The 14,427-nt window shown below is 41.7% G+C and overlaps 2 protein-coding genes across 3 annotated transcripts in view; both read right to left on the reverse strand.

Annotated features, from left to right (window-relative positions):
• Window positions 1-14,427, reverse strand: part of SH3KBP1 (SH3 domain containing kinase binding protein 1) — a 338,970-nt gene that overhangs the window by 287,147 nt on the left and 37,396 nt on the right. The gene's annotated exons all lie outside the window — the stretch shown is intronic.
• LOC308414537 (ubiquitin-conjugating enzyme E2 Q2-like) lies at window positions 12,453-13,550 on the reverse strand (the record flags this gene model as incomplete). Its single annotated transcript, XM_080909769.1, has 1 exon — window positions 12,453-13,550. The coding sequence occupies one exon, from the start codon at window positions 13,548-13,550 to the stop codon at window positions 12,453-12,455; it is 1,098 nt and encodes a 365-aa protein (XP_080765895.1).

Here is a 14,427-nt window from a genome sequence, read left to right on the forward strand (position 1 = left end):
TTCCGATATGAGACACACCCACCTCAGGGATCCACTGAGCTGATTCTTGGAGGAAAAAGTTACAATGCCTCTTCATATTCATTCTAAAAAGAGAAAATGCCAACTTCCCTACTATGCCACTTAAAGAATGACCCTGCATCTTCATCTGGTCTCTGTCAGACCGCCAGAGCCCTCCAGGGAGCAGAGGGTAACCTACGAGACAGTTGAAGCAGGGAGCACTAGGCAAGGAACACAAGCCAGCAAGCTCTGCTAGAGCAAGCACCAGCTCCAGTAGCAAGGAGTGCACCCACAGCTCTGTGGTGCCTACGCCTCTCTATGACTCTCACCCCCATTAACTAAAATCACCTTCGCTAAATGGATAAAAGATATGCATGGTGTAGAAACTGTAGACTGTTCAACTCAAGGCCACATAAACAAGAAAATGTACAGCTTCCACTTGAGCTCGTGGTGAGAGCCCTTTGACCTGTTTAGCCCTGTTTAGAGATGAGCAGCAGCTTAAGCCAATTACATCCTACAGGAAAATGACCAAGCAACTCTTTGTGAGCATCAAGAAAATTATTATATGGGCTTACATCCACCCTCAAAGCTTGAGTTATAAATGTCGGGCTATCCAGAGATTAACAACATTTCAAAAGTCAATACTTGAACCTTGGAGAACACAACTTTGTTTTTCTTCACACGGTCTATGGCCATACAAAACTCATTTGTTTCCTGAAAGCTCACTGTCCCTCCTAATAAAAGATAAGAGCTACTCATATATTAATATATAGAGCCATCTGACATATAAGTCTGGTCAATAAACCAATGATGATGGTGAGATGAAAACACTGTATCATCCACGGTATATAGCCATCTATGTGTTCTCACAGAGAAGACATCACTTAAAAAATGCATCCCTGACAAAATTTTAGATTCCAAAACAACATTCTTTTTTGGACAAGAAACTGTGGTGTCACAAAAGTGGCTCAGTAGTTAAGAGTACTCACTGCTCTTCCAGTGGATCCAGGTTCAATTTCCAGCAACCACATAACAGCTCACAACCATCTGTAACTCTAGTTTCAGGCAATCTAACACAGTCTTCTGTCGCTAAGCACACATGTGGTGCACATACCTATGCATTTGCAAACACATGTACACATCAAAAAAATTTTAAGTGAAAGAAGGAAAAAAGAAACAAGGTCTTGGAATATAGCTCAGTGGTTGAACTCTTGCCTAGCATGGGCATAACACATGCATGAGATCCTAAGTTCAATTCTCAGCACCATGAAAAACAAACCAATACATAAAACCATGAACTCAGACTCCCCAAAACAGATCACATTAAACCAGGAAAGGAAATTATTGCTCTATTTTTTTCTGATGAGAGACATTAAAATGTTGGGGAGGGCAACCTGAGAGAATCCAAATTATAGGTGTGTCTGCAAAAGAGGAAGGCATCCCTAAAAAGAGGCAAAGGCATCTGTCTCCCGGTTCTCTTAGATCCTATAACTTTCAAGAGCTCCAGCCCTGACTAAAGTGTGGATCACATCCTTGCTTCTTCCTTCCTAAACAGCAGGTCACGTTTCCCTGTTCTCTACCTGAACTTTCACACTGTGAAGTTGGAAGAAAACAAGTAGTCTGCTTCAAGTAGATGGCTGCCAAGAAGTGAACAGCTGCTGTGAGGTCTCTTTCCATGTGCTTAAGTGCCTTCCCACTATGTATATAGTAAGGCTGGCCACTCAGGTCTGGGGAGTATAAATACACTATCCATGTCTTCTTTACAACAGACTGGTGAGCTGCCTCCTTCTTAATTTACTCTTTCACTAAACTCCTAGTTGAAAGACAATTATTTCCGGATCAAACAGAACTTAACAGGCTCTTTAACCTTAGGCAATTATATGATCCCTCCCTGTTTTTCAGCCTCAAAGGACCCCTGATGACCTCCAAACCACCTCTCTAACTTCTCTCATCCCTAGGCCTCTCTGGCTGTGCGACTGAGTTCATCCAATGCTGTAGTTATGATCTGTGGGTCCTCCTGGTGAGCTTCTAAATATATTCTGGGTGTGGATCACACTTTGTTTGTTCTATGATGGCCACTGTGAGCATCCAGGGCATATAGTAGGCTCCCAATGCAGACTTGATACTCCAACCACTTGGCAACTTATACTTTATATTGATAGATAGTTTCTGCCCAACAAAGGTACCTCTAAAATGTCAAGTGCCAATCTCATTTCTGCAAATTGAGTCATATTGTTCAGTGCACCAAGGGAATTTGCTATTTAAAAGAACCTGTGGTTAATTCTTTTGTGTCATGTATAATCACTTCCTGCTTTGCCTTTCCTGTCGACATGATTTTTTTTAACATATTAGGTTTCTCTTAAGGTAAGAAAGCGGTGCATGACTTTGTTAAGAGCTCCTAAGCCATGAGCTCTGTCTCTCGTCCTCTCTTCCAAAGGTTTAGGATTTTTCTTGCCAATGTAATAGCACAAGTTACAGTGGCTACTGACTTCATGAAGTGTGGCTTTGTGTGAATCAACATGTGCCATAAAAGTGTAACAAGGGGCTAGAGAGATGGCTCAGCAGTTAAGAGAACCGGCTGCTCCTCTAGAGATCTCCATGTTGGCTTACAACTGTATAACTCCAATCCTAGGGAGAACCTATGCCCTCTTCTGGCTTCCATGGGCAGTTCATACACAGAGTATGCATACATACTGCAGGCAAAATGCTTATACATATTTTTAAAATACTCCTTCAAAGGTACAAGGAGCACTGTTTGTTTGTGACAGTGCATATATGGCAGTCAAAGGACAACTTCCAAAAGTTGGTTCTCTCCTTCCACCATGTGGATCCCAGGGATCAGACATTATTAGGCTTGATAGCAAGTACTTTTACCCACTGAGTCATCTCACTGCTCCCTACAAGAGACACTTAGAAACTGCTTTTGTTGCAAATAATGACTCCTCACTTGGGCCCACAAAGGAAGTTAAGAGCAGGATGAAATTCTGGCCATCTGCTTTTATTTTGTTTCCTTTACTCTGGATCACCTGTTTCCCTCTTCAGGTAGGCTTTCGAATCACCCAGGAGTGGATGGAGTATTATGTAGAAACCCATGACACCTAACCTATCTCATTCTCCTTCAAGGCTCAAAGCTGACTGCCTGAAGACACAGGCAACTGAGATCTCTGAGGGTCCGAGTTTTACAATGTCCTGTTCCACATACCAGCAAAGGCATCTAAAGGTTTGAGTCATTGTTGTGAATCCATTGTCACCTTGGATTGCAGCAATAGCAAAAACTCCCTGGACAGGCCACATCTCCACCCTAAATGGAAACCATTGTGTGTGGTGACAAGGCGGTACCATGGAACAGAAGTTATTACCTGCTAAAAGCCAGTCAAGCAGTGTGGCCTTCTTTGGGTCAACCAGAACTGAGACTGTGATCACTCAGACCATGTGACCTTGCCCCTAGCACGGTTCTTTTTTTAGTTAAACCTAAAGTTCAAGTCAGTACCCCAAAGAGAAACTAGGAACCACTTGATCCCTTTGTTTTCCTTCCCAGTGTGCCACCTCAGTTTAATCTTTCTCTTCTCAGCACTACAGCTCATCTCTTGGATGACTGAGACAAGCGCCCGAGCCTAGGCTGTGGGGGCTGCGGGAGCTGGGGTTCCTGCTCTAAGACTCCAATAGCAAAGAATTCACCGTGGCTGAACATTTTTTGTTACATTGATTGCTCTATAACATGATACTTTGGACTTACTGGAGTAAATAGATATTGAAATTAACTTGAGCTATTTTAGCTTTATTAATGTGGCTGCTATAACAGTTTAAATTATATGTGTGGCTTGCATTATATTTCTATTGAATAGCAATGGTCTAGAACAATGCTTAGCAAAAAAAAAAAAGCAGTAAAGACCTCATACGACACAAACATCAGCAGACCCCAAGTCTGTGCATATTCTCATATACAGGAAGCTACAGGTAACTTTAGCAAACGAAGGTAAAAATTACCTACAATTTTTTAAATAGTACCCTTTGGGAAACTTTCTCTGCATGAGCCCAAAATGAAAGCATTCAACGAGGTAAAGCATCTCAGAGGTGTAATTAGGACAAAAGTAAACAAAATCCCATATTTAAAGACACTAGAAATTACAAAATTTAAAAATGTCTCCCCATCAGAAAAAAAACAGCACCCTCCAGTTGCCTGCTGTGCCAAAAGCCAGCCTCCACAAGTTTGCTGTAACTACTGTCTGGGGGGGAAAAAGGCTACAGTTAACAAGAAAAGATAGAGCCCCAGGAGATAAGAGATATGCTTTAAAATGCTAACACTTCAGCCTTCCCTATCTCTGCCTTCAAACTTACTGAATGTCTTCCCCCAAAGGACAAAATGGGTGTTTTTTAAACTGTTAGGTTAGCTAAGCCAGCTGTCAAGCAGCTTCGTGGTGAACTTGAGTCAGAGGCAATGATAACGGCCCCCCACTGTGGGACTCAACCCCTCCTCCCCTGCCCCTACACTTCCTCTATATTCGCCCCACTTAGAGCTCCATTTCACATCGGCTTACCTCAAGCAGCCTGCAAGCCTCTTCTGGGGAAAATTCTTAGGAATCCCAGGATTCTGGCTCCCTCACCTAGCATCCTATGTGAGTCAATATGTATGTGAATGAACCAGGGAGCACGGAGGAGGATGGGAATTTCCAACAAACTTCCTTTGTTCTACACACATGCACATGTTGTCACAAAGGTCTCAGTAGGTGTGACTTTAAAGCTTAAGCTTTAATCAATTTCAGAAGTAGAAATGTCACATACATGTGGGTTTTTCATTGTGCTCATTCTGATGAATACATTTTTAATTTTAAAGTTTTCTTTCTATCCTGTTTGATGATAGTATAGAAAATCAAATCAAGAAGTCATTTTCACCAAAAAGGATTTCATGAAAAAAGCATAATTGCTGATTATTGATGATAGAAATAACATCAGACATCATCTTGTCAAATACATGTCCTATTTTTACAGGTGAAGAATTGAGCTCTAGAATGTTCCATGACCAAGATTTGGCATCGCCCTCTTCCAAATGACAGTTCTCAGGAGAGAAGGTTAAATCTAAAGCAAACATTAGTAGCAATATAAACCAGCAAGATACAGACTTGGGCACCACTGGAAGGACTTCTTCCTTGCCTTCCTTCATGTAGCAGAGTTTCTACAATACCCAGAAGTTATAGTAATCAGGAACATATAAAAACCTATGTTCAAATCTAAAGAGACAGAAAATAGATGAATAGTTGCCTAGGGCCAGGGATATGGACTGATTAAGTGGGTATGAGAGAACTTTTGGGGTGATAAAAGCATTTTAATCTTAAACTGTGGTAAGAATTGCACAATTATATATATATATATATATACACACACACACACACATATATATAGTATATATAATGCATGTGTGTATATAATGCATGTATATATATAATGTATGTATGTATATATACACATACAACAAACACACATACACATGCCTCACAGAATACACTTCCATATGCAAAATGTTATAGCTAAATTTATCTTTTAAAGATAAAAGTGGAAATACTAGGTGACCCACATTTAGAAACTTGTAACTAGGTATTTGCTAAAGTAATTGACTACATTGATGCCCTCAGGGAGCGGCCACTCTCCCCATCCAGGGAAGAAGGCCATTTGGAGAAGGTTCTCCTCCCCCATGAGATACAATGTGATGAAAATGCAGCTGACATGTCCAATACTCTGCCAGCCCATGCATGGGCACAGAAACTAACTGACTGCCAGTGATGTGACAGCTGCTGGGGACAGCGAGAGTGCACACTCCACCAGAGCTCTCAGAAAGCAGCCTGGTTGCCACTTTTCCTATACTTCTTCCACCACATGAACCAGCCCAGAGCCTTTCCATGAATCATTTACCCTCTTTGGTTAAGAGACACTTGGTTTCTGTTACTTGTAACAGACTCATGTACCAACTTCCCTACAGAAGGTCAAGTTCCCACTAGTCAATGTTTTCTTTTCAGGGTCTGGGGATAATAAGGGCTTAGGGACCTGAATTTCTCTGGCTCAGTGGCACAGGGACTATGGGGGTCTACACAAACAACAAGCTGATCTCCATTTGTTTTTTGTGATCTTCAGGAATAGTAAAGAGCACAAAGCCAATAAAGGCATGATTCCCAAGGCCTGACTCTGGTAGGAAATTAACAGCAGCTCTTCTGAGGAAGACAGGCTCAGAACTCAGATCCCAGGGACAGAGCCACTGGACATGGACTCTCTCTGTGCACGAGGGAGCCAAGGACAGGGCAGAATGGCTTCTTATAGCGTGCAGCAAGGACTGTCATGGCCTAAGAACAGCTCAAAGGGGATTGTGGGGTTGCGAGTCAGCACAGAACAGAGACAAAGTCCCACCAATTCCTGACTGAAAATATGCCTGTCACTCACTGTTCTGAATGATAGCCTGAACCCTGACCTCCCAGGCCGCCAGCATCTTTTAGAGATAATATGAGCTATAAGAAAACAATTGATGGGCTGGAGAGATGGCTCAGCGGTTAAGAGCACTGACTGCTCTTCCAGAGGTCCTGAGTTCAAATCCCAGCAACCACATGGTGGCTCACAACCATCTGCAATGAGAGATGATGCCCTCTTCTGGTGTGTCTGAGGACAGATAAAGTGTACTTACATATAATAAATAAATAAATATTTTAAAAAAAGAAAACAATTGATAGCCCTAAATATGAATTCTAGCCTACATATTTACTATTTTATGGCATGAGGCAAAACACCTTGCCTATGCTCATATTTTTGTGTTTAATATTGGAAGAGAGTCTGGCCCAGGAATAGCAGATGAACACTGAACCCTCCTGTATAAGAAAGCTCTCTATCAACTGACACTAGTCTCCCAGGCTATTAATGTTCTTTACTGTGAGAGATTCTCTGGGCATCCGCCTACCCACTGGGAACCCTTACAATGCAGATCTCAGTATAATCTCTTCCTTGCCTGATATTTATCCCATAGTAGGTACTCAGTCAATGCTGGTGGTCAAATATATCAGCTTAACTCCAGGAGTGCCCCGAGAGGGCATTTATTCCAAACTCTATCTTCTCATTCAGCACAAAAAGACACAGTACCAAGTGTGAGCTTTCATTTGACTTGAAGGCAAAAAGAGCCCACCATTAACATGAGCAGGTATCTACAAAGTGTGATTGAGCAGCCTGGGGGGTCACGTGCTCCTGCAGTCAGCTCTAATTCTCTTCCTTCCTGTGCCCTGACTATCCTTCCCAACAGCAGAGGAGTAGCCAATCAATGTTCAGATCATGCAAGGCAGGGCAGGGTGTAGACAGGAAAGAGCTCATAAAGCCTTGGGGCCTCGGATATCTCACAAACTGTACTCTGAAGCCACAGGCTCCCCAGGGCCTGACCCTAGAACACACACCCAGGAGCATAGGAACAATGCATTATTAAATACTTCAGAGTTGAAACTAACTCTTGTAAACCGAGCATACTGCTCTTCTCAAAGATGCATTAGATAAACTGGATAAGAGCAAGTTGACCAGGAAAGAAAAAAAAAATTTTAAGGGAAAGAGCACAGAAAGTGGGTGCAGATGAATTTGAAGATTAAAAAGACAGTGTAAAATAAAGACTATTTGTTATCTTAAGTATAAAGGACGGTTCTCTGCACAAGCAATTCATGGGAAAGTAACCTCTTAGCAAACTAATTTGGAAAGTTGGTTTAGTCAAAACACTTCAGACACTTAAGGAAGGTAGAATCTCTTTTATTCAAGGATAAGAAATAATGCCCATGAACAGAGCTTTATCTGAGTAATGTTTAAAGATACGTAGTGTTTCATGATTTTATAATGGCACCCTGAACCCCACATTCCAAAGAGAGCCACACAGCTTCCTGATTAGAATATTGTCTCCCATTTTTCACAAGGAGAAGTGGCCAGAGGTTTGGGACCAAGTAGAACCTGTAAACTTTAAAATTGAAGAACAGGCTAATGTCTGCTTATATCGATTAATTACAGGTTATGCGAAATAAAATGAAAAAACATTGCTTCCTCTTCCACGACAGTATCTCACTTCATGAATTTTATTCAGTGGACAGTTTACAGATGAAATAATATTTGATTGTGGGTAATACATCTAAAAGGCTTTGCTTAAACTATTTTATTGAAAATACTTTCAGGGCTGGAGAGATGGCTCATCAGTTAAGAGCACTGGCTGCTCTTCCAGAGGTCCTGAGTTCAAATCCCAGCAACCACATGGTGGTTCACAACCATCTGTAATGGGATCTGGAGCCCAGACAGCTACATGAAATAAATAAATAAACTGGAGCCCAGACAGCTACATGAAATAAATAAATAAACAAACAAACAAATAAATCTTAAAACACACACACATTCATAGAGCCTAGTAGTGGAAGAACCTGTCTGTGTTAACAAAAGATCCAGTGTCTTGTAAGAGAGAAAGTAGAGAGAATCAGATGAGAGGAAACCACACTGACCCTTCCTTGCCCAAGTGTAAAACCCCTTTTCCATCCCCTTTCTACTCTCCTCCAGAAAAGCCAGAGTCATATTACTTCAGGAGAGCTAAGCTGAGTCAGCTGCAAGAGGCCACATCCAGGTCAAAAGGAAAGAAGTTAAGAGCATTTCAACAGGAAAACATGCTTGGGAGGAGCAGTCAAAGCCAGGGCAGGGGCTGAGTCACAGAATAGCCTGTGTTAACAAAAGATCCAGTGTCTGGGAAGAGAGAAAGCAGAGTAAGATGAGAGGAAACCACACTGACCCTTCCTTGCCTTCCTCAAGCACATTTAAAGTCCTCTTTCAAAGAAGTTCCATTACTAACCCCCCTACCCTCAGCACATAGCCATTGTAAGAATTCTACCACAGCTGTGGAATTTTGCTATCAGAAGTCCCTAGACGGCAGAAGACACCTAAAATTGAAGCTTGTGACAATAAATAAAGTATCTATCTGCCTTGCAAGCAAAAGGACCAGAGTTAGATTCTGAAAACCCACACTAAAAAGACAACATGGCACTATGTGCTTGTTGCTAGAGAAGTAGACCCCTGGGACTTGTTGGTCAGCCCAGCAAGTCTACCTGAAAATTCAAGGCCGGTGAGATGCTTGTCTGGTGGGGTGGCTGGCAGTGCCTGAGGAATGACACCCAGGGATGTACTTTGGTGCGAGCACATGCACACATGCAGGCACACAAGACATGCTTGCCACTGAGTGGAGAGAAACACAAGAATGAATTGGATGAAAAGTTGAGAATCCAAGAAAATGGAATCTGAGCCAAAGCTAAAAGCAGATAATGGCAAAACAGTAGCTCTTCAAAGCAGCCTACAAATGCAAACTGTCATAAGCCTAAGTACTTTGAGTTCATATCTAATCAAGAGAGAACATCTAGTGTGTTTGCAACTCTATACTGGGAAAGGTTATTAGGGAGGACACACTGGACCGTTCATGATGTTTCATTAATGATGCTGCATAGCGACTGTGAGTTTATCCCAGTATGAGGGTCATTTTATTTGAATAATCTGTACTAACAGTTAATAAGCAAGATCTACTTAGTGTGTGTCTTCTTAATCAGCATTATTGTAAATGCTCCGTTGGTGTATGAGAAAATCACTTAGTAAATGACCATCTCCTCAGAGTATTACAAAACAGAAGTGGATTGAACCCCGACACTTTCCTGTAAGGGTGGACTTTTTTAAGGTGGGCAAACGGGGCTGAAGCAATGTCTTCGTCATTAATAGAACAAGAGTTCAGTTCCCAGCATCCACATGGCAGCTCACAACAGTCCATAACCCCAGTTCCAAGGGATCTGAGGACCTCTTCTGACCTCTGCGAGCACACATGTGACCTATATACATATAAACATGCAGGCAAAAATCTATGCACGGAAGATAACCATTTTAAAAGTAAAGTTAGACAGAGTAAGATCTAAAGAAACTGTTCAAAACCATTTCCAAAATTGAAACACACCCTAATAAAAATAAATAGACCAAAGATCAACAGCAGCACAGCAGAGATTCCTAAAAGGGTACCTTTCCCCAAGACAATTTACATTTAAATGTCTCACTAAAAGGAAGCCAGGCAGTAGGAATGGCTGATTTTGAGCATAGAGCAATAAAGACATTGAACTGACCTCACCACCACACCATGAAAACAAAGAAGCCTTACGAGGATTGCTGAGGAGAAAGCTCGGTCAGCAAGCAGGAGGACCTGAGTTCAGATCCCCAGCTCCCACATAAAAAGCCAGGTGCATTGGCACATCTGTAATACCCACACTGGGGAGGCAAATGCCTAGAGCTCACCGGCCAGCAAGCCTATATATGTATGTTACAAAAATTAGTGAAAACAGAGGCCATAAGGTTTAAAGAAAGAAAGGAGGGGTGGGTGAGAGGATTAGAAGGGAGAAAGGGGAAGGAGAAATGATGGATTTATAGTATAATCTCAAAAAATTAAAAGGGATAAATAATAGGATAAAAGTGTAAAGTCGTTGGGTGAGTGCATTCCTTTAATCCGAGCAGTTGAGAGGCATGATGGTTCTCGGTGAGTTTTTCAGGACAGCCAGAGATGCATAATAGAGAAATGTTGTCTCAAAAGACAAACAACAAAAAAGTGAAGTGGAGAGCAGAGACACCTGCCCCTGCATACATGCATACATGCATACATGCATACACACATACATAGAAACATGTACTACGGCTGTATCACCTTTGCAAGATGCTAGTAAACCAATTTATTACCATGAAAAGTAGTAAATAAGGTAAGAATGAAAACATCTGTCCTGCTTTTCCTGTATAAATCCAGAATACTAGCTAACAAGGAGGTATTTCTTGCTATAATAGTATAGCAGGCAGTAAATGGATACAGGATGAGAAAATTACACAACTTCTAATGTAACCAAGAGCTTGGACAACATTGGTCACTAACAAAAAGATGGGTAAGCAGGCATCCCCAGCCATATGACAGAAACTTATGTCACCAAGTGCGGAATATGCTTACCTATTAACTGAACCTAAACTGGATCAAATTCCTAAATTGACCACTAGTTCATAAGGGATGGGGGGGAGGTGCCAGACATACTAAAAACTACCCTAAGGGTGCAGGCCACAAAATACATGCTGAAGTAAGCGCCATGGGCAAATTTTTTTTCTTTTAAATAACACCCCCCACTGCCCAAATCACAAAGATGAAATGATAGGGGGAACTAAACTCAACATCAACAAATTACAAGGCGTGGCTCTTCCAATGCCAATTTCAACCAAATGCCTTCAATATTTTAATGCAGGGTGCCTGACAGCAATATGTAACTGCAGTTAGCTGCCAGTGAATATGAAAGACTATTGTGGTAGTTTTGAAAAGTCTTTATCTTTATAAAATGCATGGCGAAGCATTTCTAGATTGTTGAGGTAGCCTTAACAAGCAAGTAGAAAAGTCATGCTCTGCCCCAATTGTCACAGGTGAAGAGCAAGACCTGAGCGTTACAGAACTCGGGCTGGTATAATCTCCATTTCACAAGCAATCCAAACAACCATGTCTGTACATGGCAGCACACCTAACCAGAAATGTGCTTTTTGGAGTTTGCGGGTTTGGTTGGATGGTTGGTTGGTATTCGAGTAGCTGGTGGTCGGGGGGTGGGTACCATTGTTGGGTTGCTTTGGGGTCTCATTGTGTATCTCACCTTGGCCTCAAATTCCAAAAATGTCCAAACTGGTCTCAAACTCTCCATACTCCCAGCTCAGTTTCCTGAGTGCCAAGATTATAAACATATATCTGATTCAAATTCAATATTTTTCAATAAACCATGGATTTATGTATTTGTTTAATATATGAGTGCTCTGTCTGAATGTAGACTTTCATGTTAGAAGGCATCAGATCCCAATACAGATGGTTGTGAGCCACCATGTGGTTGCTGGGAATTGAACTCAGGACCTCTGGAAGAGCAGTCATTACTGCTGAGCTATCTTTCCCACCCTTAGACAGGATCTTTAAGCTGCAAGACATAGACAGACAGACTTTAAATACTTGAGTTTATTATTAATGGCACTAGATATATAGAAATATCTTTTTTTCTTCTAAGCCAGTATTGGACACTGGGAAAACTTTTATTGGCATTAAATAGAACAAATGTTTGTGAATATTTATTATCCCCTCCCTCCCCCAATAGCCCAATAAACAAAAATTATCTAAAGTCACAACTGATTGGCGTACTAAACACATTTCACTTAATCAAGGAAAACGGATGATGAAAAATGAATACTATCACTATTTATCAGGGAAAACCACAATTCAGCCCAAGACCCCCACAGTAAGCAAAATGAAAAGGTTGAAACTTCTACTGGTGGTCAGTTGACAGATTATTCACTAAAACACTAATTAGCTAATATCTACCTCACTAGTGTCAAAGATCTGAAAAGCTTGTGTCTTTAAAGCTACATTGTTCCAAATCCAGGGCAGTCTACCCATCTTCCTTTGGAGGAGTGAACCAGCCTGTTTTCTCATGTACTCCCACAAGGTAGTTATACTCCATTCGGGCTCTATATGCACTATATCGAGTCTTCTTTGCTTCAAAGTTCACCCTGGCTCTACCTTTGACTAGGGTGGCATTGATCTGCATGATGGTGGATTCTATGGAGTAGGCGCTGCTCCAGCCCTGTTTGGTGAGCAGTTCCATACACAACGCACCTCCACTCAAGACATACCCATTAGTGAGAACAGGCGACTCGACACGAACAAATGGAGGATCAAATGGAAAATTATCTTTGAAATAAAAGTTAAGCAAAATATAATCTATGCCTTCTTTTTCTTTCAAGAGCTGAAGGTCACCGTGCAAGGGACTATCAGGGTCAACCTTCCTCAGTTTAACTTGCCAGTTATATAAGTTGTCATTTATCAGTTCCACGGAATAAGTCCCTGATTTGTAACTCTGTGATCTGTATATCTCTCTGAGTTCTTTGATAAGTCTATTTGAAGCATGCACTGAGCCAGACATAGTACCACTCACATACTCTTGTGTTCGTCTCTTCTTGATATTCTCTAATATTGCCAAATGCTCATTATCAAGCCCTTCATTCTCTGACTTTTTCTCACTACTAGTCTCTTCTTCTTTCAGCTCATATTGATCCAAGTCATCTAGCTTGTCAGCTGCATCTTCCTCTTCATCATCTGAAGGCACCTCTTTGACCTTCTGAGCGATGGGGACCGGCTGGTCTAGCTTCTTCACATCCAGGTGCTCAGGCAGGCCATATAAACTGCAGAGCTCACAGATCAGCCACTTGAGCTGCTGACAAAGTGAACTGTTGGGCTTCAAATCTACCAGGCGTTCCATGATCGATGTGAGATCAGGATCGTCAGAGTCCACGAACCATATTGGTGGGGAAGATGGGTAGGACCCCACCATGATGGCACAGTTCAGGGTGAGCGGTGGCGAGGGCGGCGGCAACAGGAACCAACACTGCAGCTCGTCCAGATGCCAGCTCACGATGCGCAGCTGCTCATGGTCCTTGTGGAAGATGGATACTAGGAACTCCAGTTCGGCCTTAAGCCCCGACGACATCCTTCCTCTCCAAGAGTGTGGAAGCGAGGCTGCCCCGTGAGATGCCTGCTGGGCTGCTTAGAAATATCTTAAAATAAAGAAATGATGTAAAAATAACTTCCTTTCCAGTACTATAGTTCATTTTCTATGGATAATAAAATATAAAATAATATCAAATAAAATTGTAATCATTCCTCTATAAAAGATGCACTCAGAATATATCCTGAGATTCTAACAGAGTGAACAGCAGTTGTCTTTGGATGTTGCTTAATGATTAATCCTAATTCCTTCTGTTGCGTTTTCAGACTAGATCTAGCTGTGGAGCCTAGCTTGGTACTCACTATATAGACCAGGCCAATCTTGAGTTAGCAGCCATAATTCTGACGCTTCAGTTTTCTGGGTGCTAAGATTACAGGCATGTTCTATCATTGTCAGTCTAATTTCTTTTTCAAGATATACTTTTAGCCACTTAAAAATAATAAACCGAACTGGAGAGATGATTCAACAGGTAAGAGCATCTGCTGCTCTTTCAGAGGACCTCAGTTTGGTTCCCAGCACCCACATGAGGCAGCTCACAACCACCTGCAACTCCAGCTCCAGGGGATCCACTGCACATTTCTGGCCTCCACAATTATCAAGCACATATGCAGTACATATATGTGAACAAAACACCCACACACATAAAAATAATATCGGTTGATTTTTCTCATGTCATTAGAAAATTAAATGCACTCAAATACGTTCTATACCACATCTATTGTGTGGATTCTGGACAAGGCCAACCTTGAACCTGGGCCTTTTCAGAAATGTGTTGCACAAGGAAGGCTATGAGTTGTGCTATATAGATATGGTTTGGGGGGTTTTGTTTGTTTTTGGGGGGTGGTTGGTTGGTTGATAG

Source organism: Micromys minutus, assembly GCF_963924665.1.
Source record: "Micromys minutus genome assembly, chromosome: X".
Taxonomy (NCBI): Eukaryota; Metazoa; Chordata; class Mammalia; order Rodentia; family Muridae; genus Micromys; species Micromys minutus.